Source organism: Bactrocera latifrons, unplaced genomic scaffold (genome assembly GCF_001853355.1).
Source record: "Bactrocera latifrons isolate USDA-ARS-PBARC rearing strain unplaced genomic scaffold, ASM185335v1 scaffold_53, whole genome shotgun sequence".
Taxonomy (NCBI): domain Eukaryota; kingdom Metazoa; phylum Arthropoda; class Insecta; order Diptera; family Tephritidae; genus Bactrocera; species Bactrocera latifrons.
In genome coordinates, this window is record NW_017537190.1 from 1,181,502 (window position 1) to 1,195,704 (window position 14,203).

General features: G+C 39.0%; 1 protein-coding gene across 1 annotated transcript in view; it reads left to right on the forward strand.

Annotated features, from left to right (window-relative positions):
- LOC108974148 (flocculation protein FLO11) overlaps positions 1-7,995 on the forward strand; it is a 38,821-nt gene extending 30,826 nt beyond the window's left edge. The window contains exons 2-3 of the mRNA XM_018941828.1: positions 2,860-5,329; positions 5,395-7,995. Coding sequence (XP_018797373.1) covers positions 2,888-5,329; positions 5,395-7,581 — 4,629 coding nt within the window. The 5' untranslated portion in view covers positions 2,860-2,887 and the 3' untranslated portion in view covers positions 7,582-7,995. The remainder of the gene's footprint in view (positions 1-2,859; positions 5,330-5,394) is intronic.
- Positions 7,996-14,203: the final 6,208 nt, after the last annotated feature.

Consider the following 14,203-nt stretch of genomic DNA (forward strand, 5'->3'; position numbering starts at 1 on the left):
CCAAGGAAAAATATCACCAAAATATTGCATTGAAACCGGCGTCTTCCAACAAATTCTCCAATCCATACACTAATCAGCCGATTTACTTTCCGCCAAAAGTTACACCCGCTCCCATAATATTTATACACCTTAATAATATACATATATGTACATATTTTTCTATATTTCTCGATAATTCACCTTTCCTTATTTCCCCACTACTCAGTAATTAAATTTTACAACAACAACTATTCTTCGATACTATACTATATATACGGATTACAACTATTACTTATAATTACTTCCAACTACTTTCATATAATCACACACACACACACACAKATACATACAAATTATGGCTCATTTGTAACTGCAAGCGATACAATCTTTCAATTTCATTTTCTACTCGTCACCTGTGTGCACTGATTAAATCATCAATACAAAAGTAGCAATAAGCAATGATATCTCGAAGCGCCTTTCTGTTTGGCCACACGTTGTTGCCCAACTTGTCCGCCGCGTATTTGCCTTATGCGCCTTTCCGCGCTTTGCCTGTCAGGTATTGTGAGTTTTTTATTGCTGCAAATCTGTTGCCGACACACAGGTGAAGCTGTGAATGGAGAGAAGCAAGACAAGACAAAAACAATCGGAAATAATATTAATGGTGAAAATTTCATAAGAAAATTTCCAAACAACTTCCAGCTGTTGGTGCGAGATCTTAGCTGTTCGCTGTCACTTTATAATGGTGGTGCAAATTTATGTGTGCACATTAGGGTGTGTTGATTGGATGCTGAAAATTATAAGAGTTTGCATGGTTTATTAGCTTAGAATTTATTTTTTATATTTTTCCGATTTTAAAACAGCTGGGCTCTGGAAATATTTATTGCTGTTTTTTTTTTTAAAGCTGCGTGTAATTAAGTCTGCTCGATGGCTTGGTCACTTGGTAGCGTAGCATTAGACTAGGCAGGTCTATCAGGGTTTTCCTTTCATAAGTATTTAAAATGATTCAGAACTAAATGACTTAATGAAATTTAAAGTATATCTTATGGTTTCCCGTCTAGCAATGAATTATTGAAAAAAATCAGTTGTTGGAAATCCATGTTGAAAACTGGTTTAAGAAAAATTTCCCGATAACATCGATCTTAACAGTGTAGTCACTTGCATAGCTTACAGCCTTAGTTCTTTGTGTTACCCACAACTCCTCTCAAATTGATCCCCCCCATAAATCGCCGAAGCGCTTTAAACGGATGACAATTTTTTAATCAGTTTGAGAAGATCTCGTACTTTCTATATTAAGCCTGAAGTATCTCGCAGTCGCGTGGAGGCTGGTTCTCAACTATTGCCTGCTAAGCACACGCGAAGACCAGTGCTAGAACGCATTCCCATTCTGATGTGAGCGAAGTAAGAAGCCGCCAAGGCCGCCTTTTTATCTGAAAGACGCTTCAGTAATCCGTTAGATTAAAAGTAAGCTTGACTCTCCTTCTAACCTTCTCTCCTAGCTTCGAAAAGTCCGTTGAAGAGCCCACTGCATTTTCGACGGATGTTCTCACGCAAATGAATTTTTACCGCCAAATAGAACTCCTTATTGACCGTCTTTCCTACCGGAACAAATTCATAATGCACTAAATCACGAATATCGAAAAATACAATAAGCATCACCTTGATTTTTGAGCGGCTTTGGCGTGATTTTCTTGGTTTCGGTTAGTTTTTTCTCTCCATTCGGATGATTATAATGCTATCCATGAATGTGCGATCGGAATTCGCACGATCAGGCATGTCGCGGTTCATACGTAAAATATCCATCAAAATCATTTGAATGGATGCACGAGAAATGTTGAGCTCTCTTGCCATCTTACTTAAAATACTGGCTGACAGTTTTCAAGCACCATATCTTTCACTTGTTTAATAATTTTAGCAGTTGAAGAGGTCGAATGTCGTCCAGAACGAAGCATGTCTTCAACGATCTCTCGACCGTCTTTTCAGGCTTTGTACCACTCGTAGGCTTATGTTTTTGATAAAACTGAATCACCGTAGGTATTTTCCATCACTTTGCACATGAAATTTGCTTAGAAATACAAAATTTGAGACAAATTCTTTGATTGATATTTGTATCCATTGCAAAAAGCGAAACACACTACCGAGGTATGCCGACTCAAGCAGCTGCTATAAACAAGCTGGACAACATATCGTGCTCATATTTGGCATAATAATTAAGTATGGTACTACCAACTTGGAAAAGTGCATTTTTTTGAATTAGCATTTATACTGGGAATTTATTTTCGTCTGCTTTTTTGTCAGAATGTACATAGTTTTAATTATTTTCAAGTATTTTTTCACGTCATTTAGATAACCATTTGTCGATATATTTAGAAAAACTTACGGCATTCACTAATAGCGCTAATATATTTTTATTCATTCTCCTATATATATGTATATAACTATATATACTATAATAGTTCGTGAAGAAATTAAGAGATCACGTTGCCGCCATTCAGACCAAACCGGCAATTAAATTTAATCACTGCTCGCGTGCGCTTCTTTTATCTTCATTCAACGGCCTTAGCGTGCCTTTGCCTAACCGTTACCGCCACATAACTACACAAAGCTCACATTGGCGGTGCTTTGCCAATTGCGCAAGTGGGTCGTTGCTGTCCAACGTTAATGCATCACATTATGCAATAACAGCGGCGCGTCAATTTAATTGTTGGTGAAAATATTTATTTGCATAATTGAATGGCTGCCTTGGACGCTGACTTTCTTTAGCTAATGATYTTATATGARCGCAAACACTTACAYATGTATACAAGTATATATATATTATCCACAGTTTAATTGAATTAAAGCSTCATGTCGTTGATCACAATTTTCTTTCTTCTTTTTCAGCATCAATCACTGCGGCTTTCTTTCCAAAATGTCTAATTACCATTTATGGCTAGCGCTAGTCATAGCGTTGGTCGCCAGCGTTGGCAATACCATAGCCACACCGGAAATACCCTCAGCCGATTTGCCGYTGGAGGCGCGCAATGGCGGCGACTCCGCTGAAGACGATGCGCTCATTTCCACCAGCTATGTGTTGCCCAATCAGATCTTCAACGATGGCAAGCCATATTATGCAAGTAAGGATCCCATTTCCGGACAGTTGGACTTTAGCGCCAAGAAGCCAGCCGGTATTGAGACCGCCGTGAATGAGGTGATCGATCCRAAGGAGAAGATTGTGCTAAGCAGCAATGCACCGAACATACACGACTATCTGAATTTGCCCGTGAAGTATTCATCGTCGAAATTTGTTTACCCATTGGTGTCGAGCTCGTATGCAAACCTCAAGTACCAGGGTAGCAATAAGAATTACATAACAAATAAAAAACCAACATCGGTAGTGGCAACACCGGTAACACCAGCGCCAAGCCAAAACTATTACACCATACCGACGACGAAGTTAATGGCTGTGCCACCCACAGCGCCGGGTCTGCATAGCAGCAGTGCCCCCACATCGACTTCAGCAGCAACAACCACGACTACCACCAGCACAAGTAAAGCTACCACAACAACTACTTCGAAGCAGCCCACAACCAGCGTTACTGCAACGAATAAACCAAGCAGCACCTCTACATTGCCTGCCACCACAAGCACGTCATCCACGATAACAACCACATTGGCACCGAGCTCCCCCAAATATACGACCTCCACGCGTAGACCGCTGCCAACATTGCCGTCCAGCGTTTCGCAAGCGTTCGATAGCAGCACACGCAAAAAGTTTATACCGACGAAGAAGTATACGCCAACTACAACAACAACTGACAGCGCCACCGCCGCAACACCCATGCGGTTCCCAGATCAAGCGCCTGCGAATACCACAACGACTGTGCCGAAACCATCAACAATCAGCACTACTTCTTATACCACGCGCCCACCCATCAGCGCCGGCACTAGCGGCACTAGCCAGTACGTGCCGAGCACTAAACAACCCATTCTCTTCACTGAGGGTCCAAACGGGCAGTTGACTTCGGCGTTGCCGACACCTGTCGCCACAAATGTGCCAGAACTCAATATCGCCGATGTTTATCAAACTCTCGGGCAAAAGAATGTTGAGCAGAAGATCGAGCAGAAACCGTCCATGTCGCTTGCGGATATATTCAATAGTTTGGCCGACGAGGAATCAGCTGTGGCTGCTCAAAATCAAGGCGGTCAAGGTTTCGACGCACAAGGGAACTATATGCAGCCAATTTCGCTGTCGAAACCAGCACCGTTTGCCATGCAACAACAGCAGCAGCAACAACAGCTGCAATATCAGCAGCAACAACAACAACAGCAACAACAATATCAGCAACAGCAACAATATCAGCCACAGCAACAACAGCAACAGCGTCCACCGCCCCAGTCCACACACCCCACATACCCAACACATCCAACATTTACCCCACACGGCTCCACACCGCTACCGGGTAGCAACAGTGATCAGAAGGTGATTTCAGGCAGTCAAGAGAATTATAGCGGTGAATATGTGTCGTATCAGGTGCAAAAGCCGAATGTACTGCAATATCGTCCAGCGCCGGGTGCGATCAATAATGTAGTCATCTCACCTGGACAACATTCGGCCACGTTTGTTTTGGGCAGTCAGCAACAAGTTGGCACGGCAGCGTTCGGCTCAGTGGAGAAGGAGCCATTGTTCTCCAAGGAACCACCGGTACAATATGGCACAGTAATAAGTGAGGATATTAGCGCACTGAAGCGTCCGGGTCAAGTGGCACCCGCACAAGCCGGCACATTCCCACCAGCACAGGGAGCTTCGAACTTCCATCAAAACGGTAACTTTGGCGGCAGCGTCGTTGGTCCCACACCACCTTATGTACAACGTCCACTGGATACAAAAGCACCCGCTACCACATATGCCGAAGAACCGCCAGCGCCACCGTCACCGTATCAGCAATTGCCACTGATCGGCTCAAACATGCGTCAACGCAAACCACCAAAGCCACTCGCTTTGCCACAGACAGCACTGAAAGGCAGTTATCAACCGGCCGGTCCCACACAAACCCCAGCTGGGCAAACCACAGCATCCACTGAGAATAATAGCGGGCAAGATACGAAGGAATTGCTCGTCTCCACAAACATACGCTTCCCATCGAACGAGGAGCAATCGAATGAGGAACATTCAGTGCCTGTGATCGCTGGTCCACCCGCTGGACCACAAGTCAATGGACATGCACAACCGCTGAGTCTTCAGCAACTGCAAAATGCCAATAATGTCGTATTTCCGAAGGCCGGCGAAGATGGTATAAGCAATACCGCGAGCGGTGACATACAGATACAGAAGCATGAGGTACTCACTATGAATCAGCACAAACAGAAATTGGTGAGCTTTTTTTGTTATCTTACACKTTATATAAGAAATTATKATAAYCCATTAAATACTTACAGAGCTTYCCGCCAACCCAACAGGATCAAAATACACCCTCACTGCATATGGAACCGCCACCGCGCTTCCCAGCAAYCATCTCCAATGCCATACCCGAGCACAGTGATATTCACAAACGCCCACAGCCACCGAACCGCCCACTGGGTCCRTCGTCTTCATTTACTTACAGTGATTACACGCGRAAACCAATTGCTGGCATTACACGCCCAAGCGCAGAACGTCACCTACCAAACATATTGCCACAATTYCGTCCYAACGCCAAAATCTCTACTGGACACCCTCCCGCGCAGAACTTCAATCAGGAGCCCGGTAATATACGTATTTCTGGCCAAACCCTTAAACGACCAAACAACTCGCCACAGTTTGCGCACCGTCGTCAGCCACTCTTGCAGCAGCAACAACACCGWTWTCCGCTTAATCGCGCCGCTGACTTTGGTCCTGGTGCACCAATGGCAACAGATGCTAATCGGCGCGTTTACCGTTTACCGCCTTATRGCGGTCAAGGTGTGCAGTATCTAGACCGCATGTATCCYAGACGTCCACTGGCTTCTCCACAACGTGGTGTAGATAATTATGAAAGACACGCAGCCGCTTCAAACTCCGAAGTCTATAAGACGATTATGGYGCCTGAACGCTTGGCCGCTTTCGAAGAGGAAGATTTGGTCATCAACGATCCACCACAACCAGTTGCAACCGCACAAGAAGAACAAAGCATTGATAAGRCAAAACTCGAACCGGTTGTAACCTTACAAATGCTTCAGTCTCAGAAGAAACCACTCTCGCTGCCCAGCGATGATACTGGTTCTGGTGAAATTCAAGTCACCGCAGCTTCAGAACTCGAGGGCGCTGCAACCCAAAACGGACTCTATTTGGTATATCCTTCCAGAGGTGATAAGGCGAAAACGCAGGAAATTGGTGATGTAAAAGATCAATTACCTGCCATTGCACACGTGGAACCACCCACAGGTAGCGACTATCAAAATACCCCTTTCTCAGTGGTGCGCGATCAACCACAGGAGCCCATACTAAAGAACAAGAAGCCGCAATCGTTGCAACAACAAACAAAAAAACAAATGATCAAAGACAAATTCCCTTATCCGATTGAGAAGCCTGACCCCTCCTACTCGGAACTCAACATGCCTATGCATGCTACTGTGGTCGGACCACGTATCATAAATGGTGCTTATGGCGTGGGCATGCCCGACACGCCCATCGCTATAGCCTACAGCCCAACAGAGCCGTCACCATATCGTCGTKCCGGTGTCAGTGGACCACCGCGTTTTTCGAACGTAAATCTCGCTTCATCGGTCATCAGCGAAATCCGCACAGACACACAAACCGAAGAGGGTCTCAGCAACGACTTTGATACACGCGGACAGAATTTAGAAAAAAACTTCATGGCACCATTCTATCCGAGCGTGAGYCTTGGCAGCGCGACGAATGCACCATCCAATGGTTGGAATATTCTACCATCCACAACRGAGAAGACAATTTACGAAAAACACAACATCAATCGCGCCGACGTGGACGAGACTGCAYCCGCCGACTTCACGGAAACGACAACCGCGAAGTCTTTCGAGATGGATAGCTTCCAACCAGAGCTGCAGGGTGGCTTCAAACCCATCTATCCACCAGGTTACCAGCTCGAGGAAGAAGAGCATGCGCAGGCAGAACCTGAAGAAATATTTGTCGGTGAACATGATAAACCGTTAGCGTTGGCCAGCTATATGCGTTCGGAGAGTCAGGAAGTTGCGGACACAAAGACCAGCGCTGCAACGAGCACCACATCAACATCTACGACAACAACCACCACCACAACCAGCACTACAACAAAACCACACACAATCACTAGTGTAAAGCTCAAAAATACAGCAACACCCATTACGTCCACCACCACCACCAGCGCCACCAGCGCCACCAGTATCAGTAATGCGCCAACAAATGTCAACGYCACAACCAGCATGGATACAACAAAAGCACCCATTACAACAACTACACCAACGAAAAAGAAGAGCACATTCGAAACCAGCCTCGCTGCTCTACTCTTCGGCGACGATGAGGAGTTCGACGACGCCAGTGAGGCCAGAAAACAACAGCCCCTAACGGCGACCGTTGAGACCAAAGCTGTTAGCGCTGGAYCACGTGCCGGTGCGCCACGTATGGGTCCACGCAGTCTGAAGTTCAGTTAGATGTATCGAAAGKCAGCGTTGCACTCAATACAATCAGCGYCCAAGGTCAGCCTTAGGCGACAGGTGGCAGTGGCAAGTTCTTAGCATAGTATTTTTTGTTTTTTGTTTTTGTTTGTGGAAATCTAGTTTAGTTTATTGCTTTATGTAATAATTGAATTCACAATTCACTTTAATAATGATTCCCGCATAATTACAGTTGCAAAAACATATGCATATACAATATATAACTAATACATATACTCATATACTAGACAAAGACATTTGCAAAGGCATTGAAAAGCAGTTATTCATAAACCACTCAATTAGTGGGTGCATCAATAGCATTTAGTGTGACTTTTGCGAGTCTGATTCGAAAATCGTTGAGCTGGTGGATGGCGCATGTCATCACTACAAGCAAACCTCACGTACACGCCGGGCCTGGTTCAAGCAGTGTGTGTGTTTGTTTCTTATTGGACTCCCGAATCGTCGAGCTACATTTACTCCTCTTATATATGTATGTATGTATTCCACAAAAACAGCAAATCGAATTAGAATGGAGAAAATAAAGACTGTCTCTTATACACATCTAGATGTGTATAAGAGACAGGTATGTATGTATTCCACAAAAACAGCAAATCGAATTAGAATGGAGAAAATAAAGAATTAACTGACAATATATATAAATATATATATTGTATATGTGTATGTATTTAGATATATGCATGTATACTAATTTACAAACGAATTAATGCTCAATGACATTCAAAGTAATTATTAAGTGATTCCCGTTAAATTTAGTGTGGAGTTGAAATAAATAATTTAGTTGTATTTATTTATAATTTATTTATAAAAGAAAAGTGTATTTGATATTTAATGTATTTTATTTATTTTTATGAAAAAATAAATTTAAAAAATTAATTAAAGACATTGTTTTTATTTTTTGATTAATAATTCAAATGGCTACTAAAAATTAACAAAAAAATATATGAAAAATAATAATAAATTAAGGGRTAAWAAGGAATTTATTTACAGATTAACTAGCGGGTGATCYAARTAGGGTTACTTTTTATACTCTTGCAACCAGTTGTTAAAGAGTGATTAAAATGTACTTGCACTATTTACAGGGTTTGACCGGAAAGTAATAGGATTGATTTTCTTCCGCTGCGACTATACTGCGTGCGCGTACCGACTGGATTCGGAAGGAGGAGTGCTTAGCTAACGAACGAGCGGCCGGCCAGTTGTCTCCGARCACCTGGAGAGTGACAAACATTTTCGCGCGACGCATTTCTGTGAGTGATGCAAGCCGAAAATGCAGCGTTCGTTAGCGCAGAGGTACTAAATTCTGTGTGAAACTCGGTAAATCTGCGACAAAGACTTTTGATATGATCAAACAGGCTTACCCAGATGTTGGTTTAGCAATAAGTGCTGTWTTTCTGTGACACCAGGCTTTTTTGGAGGGAAACGGAAGAATGAGCAAATCGCAAATGAAAAYGATGCTCATTGTCTTTTTTGACATCAAAGGCACGTTCCACCATGAATTGGTTCCTCCGGGACAAACCGTCAACGCCAAGTTTTACGTGGAAGTCCTCAAGAGATTCAAACGAATCCGGTCCGACAAGACAGCGCAGCCGATCGAAAGTTGCACCACGACAACGCCCCGACCCACATCATCTTTCAACGCTTCCGCAGCCACCCTATATGCCCGATGTGGACTTTTTTGTGTCCTTGCCTGAAAAGGCCGATGAAAGGGGATCCAAGTAACATGCACCTCGGCTCTCAGGACTATTCCGGGGAATGTCTTCTGTGACGCTTTCAATACTGGGCGGCAGCGCTTTGACTTCCTTTTATAATTCATTGGCAAGCACTTCTAATACTACCTCTTCTTTACGTTGTACATAAATGCTTTAGTTCAGACCTGACGAAACAATGAGCCTTAGAAACCTCCATTGTTTTATCAAACATATTATATCATCTGATCAAATATATCCCGACTCTTTTCTCTTAAATTGGTAATACCCGTTATGTTTGTTTACGACGCCAAATGTTTATCGGACTATTGAAAAAAATTTCACAACGAGTTTGCTTTTGTGTTTCCAATGGAATCACAACTTTGCAACCATTGAAAATGTAGTGGAATCTACTTTAAAAATAACATAAGCATATGAGTGCACATAGCATTCGGTGAAGCTCGTAAAGACATCGAAAATTTKACTCATGCGAGTCGCCTATCCACGCTTGTTAATTAATGGTTGCAAGTTACAGTGCTTTAAAATATTCGTATTGGCATCAAGGAGATAGCAAAAAGTGTTAATATCGCTTATGGATRGACTCAACACATTTTGGTTAATATTTTGGCTATGAAACCTGTCAAAATTCTAAACCCGTACCAAAAATCTAAATATCGAGAGGTGAGTTTATGAAATGAGCCGTAAGCGAATACATAAAACGAAAAACATTGGCATGCTTGTCTAAGGAGCYCATTTTWAATKCGATGATAAAAGTTTCYATTAAAAYRTAAAATGTATTTTTCTGTCAGTCYATGACAAATTTGACCAAAAATGCTCTCAATGTTTCATCATCGATCATTAGAACTTTCTTCTCTATGTAATGTAATGCTGGATGACTGGTCACTGAGCTATCGATGAATATGAGATTTCATTCAGGCCTCTTCATGCTGAGTAATCGGCAAATATATGAAATAGAAATCCAGTAAAAATAGCGAGCAAATAATGTGTCTAAAAAACCTCGAATCGAATATCATTCCGCTTAAAGGAACATTTAATATAATGGCAAGTGGGTACCTCATTGGCTTATGAGACAGATTATCTGCTTGAAGACCATTAATGCTTAGGGAATTTTGCTTTGCATTCAATTACAGGTATCTGAGGTTTGAGAGGTATCTGACCTAAATCTAATATCAAGCTGAGTTTTTCTATTATATTCCACATTTTTCGCTATTATATTTTGACTACAATTGCCTACTTGTTCGCTCCTACATTCCTTGTWCTGATAGGAATTGCGTTGATGTTTTTAACACGTTTAGTACCGATAAGTATATTTCGCGCATTTCATCGCCGAAGACTGAAACTCCCGAATAAAAATTTGAACTTACCCACAATCAATACTCAATAAAAAATATAAAAAATGTAAAGAAAGAAAAAAAGGTCAGGCTCGACAAAGTACCGAAGTTAACTTTAAAAAAAACAATATTGGCACTCTAATTGCTTACAGTATTAATTTCAAACAGGTTTTATCCTATAAAAATTATATGAAATATTCATCACATATTTTCAAAAAATATCTAATTTTTTTACAAAAATAAAAAAATTAAATTTTGTAAGAAACAATTTTTCTGTCGCTTTTACTCTTGCATTTTTATCGATATTACTGCAGTGTCATAAGTACGATCTCGATTTTAAGCAATAAGCTAAATTGCCAAGCCTAAAAGTATGCTGCGAATAATCGAAGTTGCAATAACTACAGCACATAATCAATGGAGAAGAAAATCTGMAAATGTTCAAATTGGCACGACGCATTATTTTAATTAAAACTCGTCAACACTTAACATTCGACATTATTTTTTATTAATAATTTCATTTTATTATATTTTCWTTTCATTTRGTTTCATACAATAATTGTTTGTTGCTTAGTTGACTAAATTATTGAAGTAATTAAATACCATTGCTTGCTCAAAACACTTTCCTCTTTAAATTTGGCCTTTCTCAACACAATAATTTAATGTAGTAAACATGGGTATATACATTTACACATTTTTTATGAAATACACTGTAAAAAATTGTTCAAAAATTTCACTTGCTTATGAAACAATTCCGTTTTATTGACGAGTTTAAAATTTGTTGGTGAATATCATTATCGTGTTACATGATTTAAAGAGTTGAAAATCTACATTACGGTTTCTAAAACTAAAAATTCGTTTCATGAAATGATGTTTGCTTTTTACTTATAATTAAATGTATGATTGCTTGGTGAGATAGTTATGTTCGCGTGTGGTGTCTGTGACTTGGCAACGATGAGTTGATGAATGTACATTTAAAAGTGTGATTTTTAACATTATATTATTATGATTATTTTTTAAATTAATTCAGTTACCAGTCGCAAGTAATCAAATCATGCTTAAAATAGTCAAATAATTTATAAATGTTTTATACAGAATTACATTTTAAGTTTCAAAATCTCATTTTTGTTGTTAAAAGTTGTTTTACATACAAGCTCTAATTTCAGTCCAATATAACCAATATATAACTATTTTATAACCAATATACATATAACCAAAACTCAAATTTAGTTTCAATATGAGTGATTTCTATTATTTCGTTTTTCCTTCACTTGTAAACTTACGAAAAGTGATGATTCGTTATTTTGCATTTGAGGTGACGATATGCTTTTTGATTTTCATTTCAATTTTGATAAACATTTGTCTTAAAATTATTTTTTTTTAATTTTTGCTTTTTAACTTAAATAAAATACAAAAAATTATTTTGCGCTTGATTTTAGTTCAATATATGGAGGTGCTCACTACTAACATTCGTGTGTTTGAATTTGAAAATCTTTCCGTAGCGATCTGTTAAAATTACTTAAGTCGACTTATGTTCTATGAGAAAATTTGGACTCTTCTCGTCAACTTTTCCATATTTGGCTTTGTGAATCGAAAGCGTCAAATTAGTGTAAATATAAATAAATAGTAAGCTCAAATTGACGCAAAAGTCTGAGTTAGTGATAATGAAACTGGGGAGATAATCTAAGTTAATGCATAAACAATGTTGTATGCCTAACCATGAAAAAAGTACACCACTGGATGTAAAGCTGATCAAGAAGCGTTGTCAGCCGGTAAAAAATATAAAATTTCATTTATAATTCGGATATGCTTAATTTATGGTTTGTCGTCAAATAAAGGTATTTCTTTAACCACTTCACTCAATCATGCCAGTTTATACGATTTATACCAGTTACTTGTTCGAATCATCACGCTTCAAAATTGTGTAGACGGTTCTTTCAAGTCGTAAAATATCTTTGTATAGGCGCTTTATGAAATTATGCCAGTTTATACGATTTATACCGGTTACTTGTTCGAATCATCACGCTTCAGAATTGTGTTCTTTCAAGTCGTAAAATGTCTTTGTGTAGGCGCTTTATGAAATTATGCCAGTTTATACGATTTATACCAGTTACTTGTTCGAATCATCACTCCTCAAAATTTTGGAATATGCTCTTTCAAGGCGTAAAGTAGTATCTTTCTTTAACCACTTCACTCAATTATGCCAGTTTATATGATTTATACCAGTTACAGGTTCGATTCATCACTTTCCAGAATTTTGCAGATGGCCTTTTCAAGTCGTTAAAATAACTTTCTTTAACCACTTTACTCGACTATGCCAGTTTATACGAGTTAATTGTTAGATTCATCACTCTTCAAATTTTTTTAGATGGTTCTTTCAAGTCGTAAAATATCTTTGTATAGACGATTTATGAAATTATGCCAGTTTATACGATTTATACCAATTACTTGTTCGATTCATCGCTCTGCAAAACTTTGTATAATCAACAAATTGTATATAGTTACAAATTCGACACCTTTTCCAATTAGAACGCTGCAGATAATAATTAGTGAACGAAAAATATTTTCAAAGTTTTTTGTTTCCTTATACCTATATATGTACATACATATATTTTCATGCAATATTATGCAGATATGAGTAGATGAGATGTCTTAACAAATGCAAAACAACTTTCTTAAAAATTCAAACTTTTCAGCAACACTGTTTTGGCAATGGATTTTCACATACATATATACATACACACATACATGTATGTACACAATACTTAATTCTATAAAAAAAAAAAAATAAATAATTTTTTTTTTCAGTTTTGAATTACTACAATAATAAAAAGTTGGCGCTACAGCGCATTTGAAAAAATGGACGACAATGGTTCATACTATTTTGTAACTATGTCTGTGTGTATAATACTAGAGACACATACTAATAAAGTGGACCTGCTCAATTCAACTACTTATGTGTATGTGTTACAGATGTAAATGTTTAAATCTTACGTATATGCAAAATACATATGTACAAGATTGCACGCGCCGACACTTAAAAACTAGCTGCGCTACGTATATATGTATGTTTACTATATTCTTATATATTTATATACATATAGTACATAAATTGGTTTTTTTTTCATTAAAGAATCTTGCTTAAAATGGTTTTCAATGTGTGTTATTTATGGGAGGAAATTCATTTRTTCATTTAATAACCTAAAATATTTCAAACTATTGTTTTCGTGRGAATTAAAACCGTTATTTAATTTCCAATTTCCATTGCAAAGTCTTAGTGTTATTGTAATTAATTTTCCTTATGTGATTTGTTGGAGTCAAATGCATTTTGTAAGGCCTTCACTGCTTCATAATTGCACACACATACACTAACGAACAAAGTCGATTTTTATTTTATGCTCAAATTTTTTTAATTTTTTTTTCCATATCAAAAACCATTATTTTGTTCTTTTTACTTTAACTTCAGTCTTTACTCATTTCAATTAAATATTTGCTTTAACAATTTTACAAACTTGCAATATTGAAGATATGCGAGTCTTTTTGAAAACATGTAATGTGAACGGGATT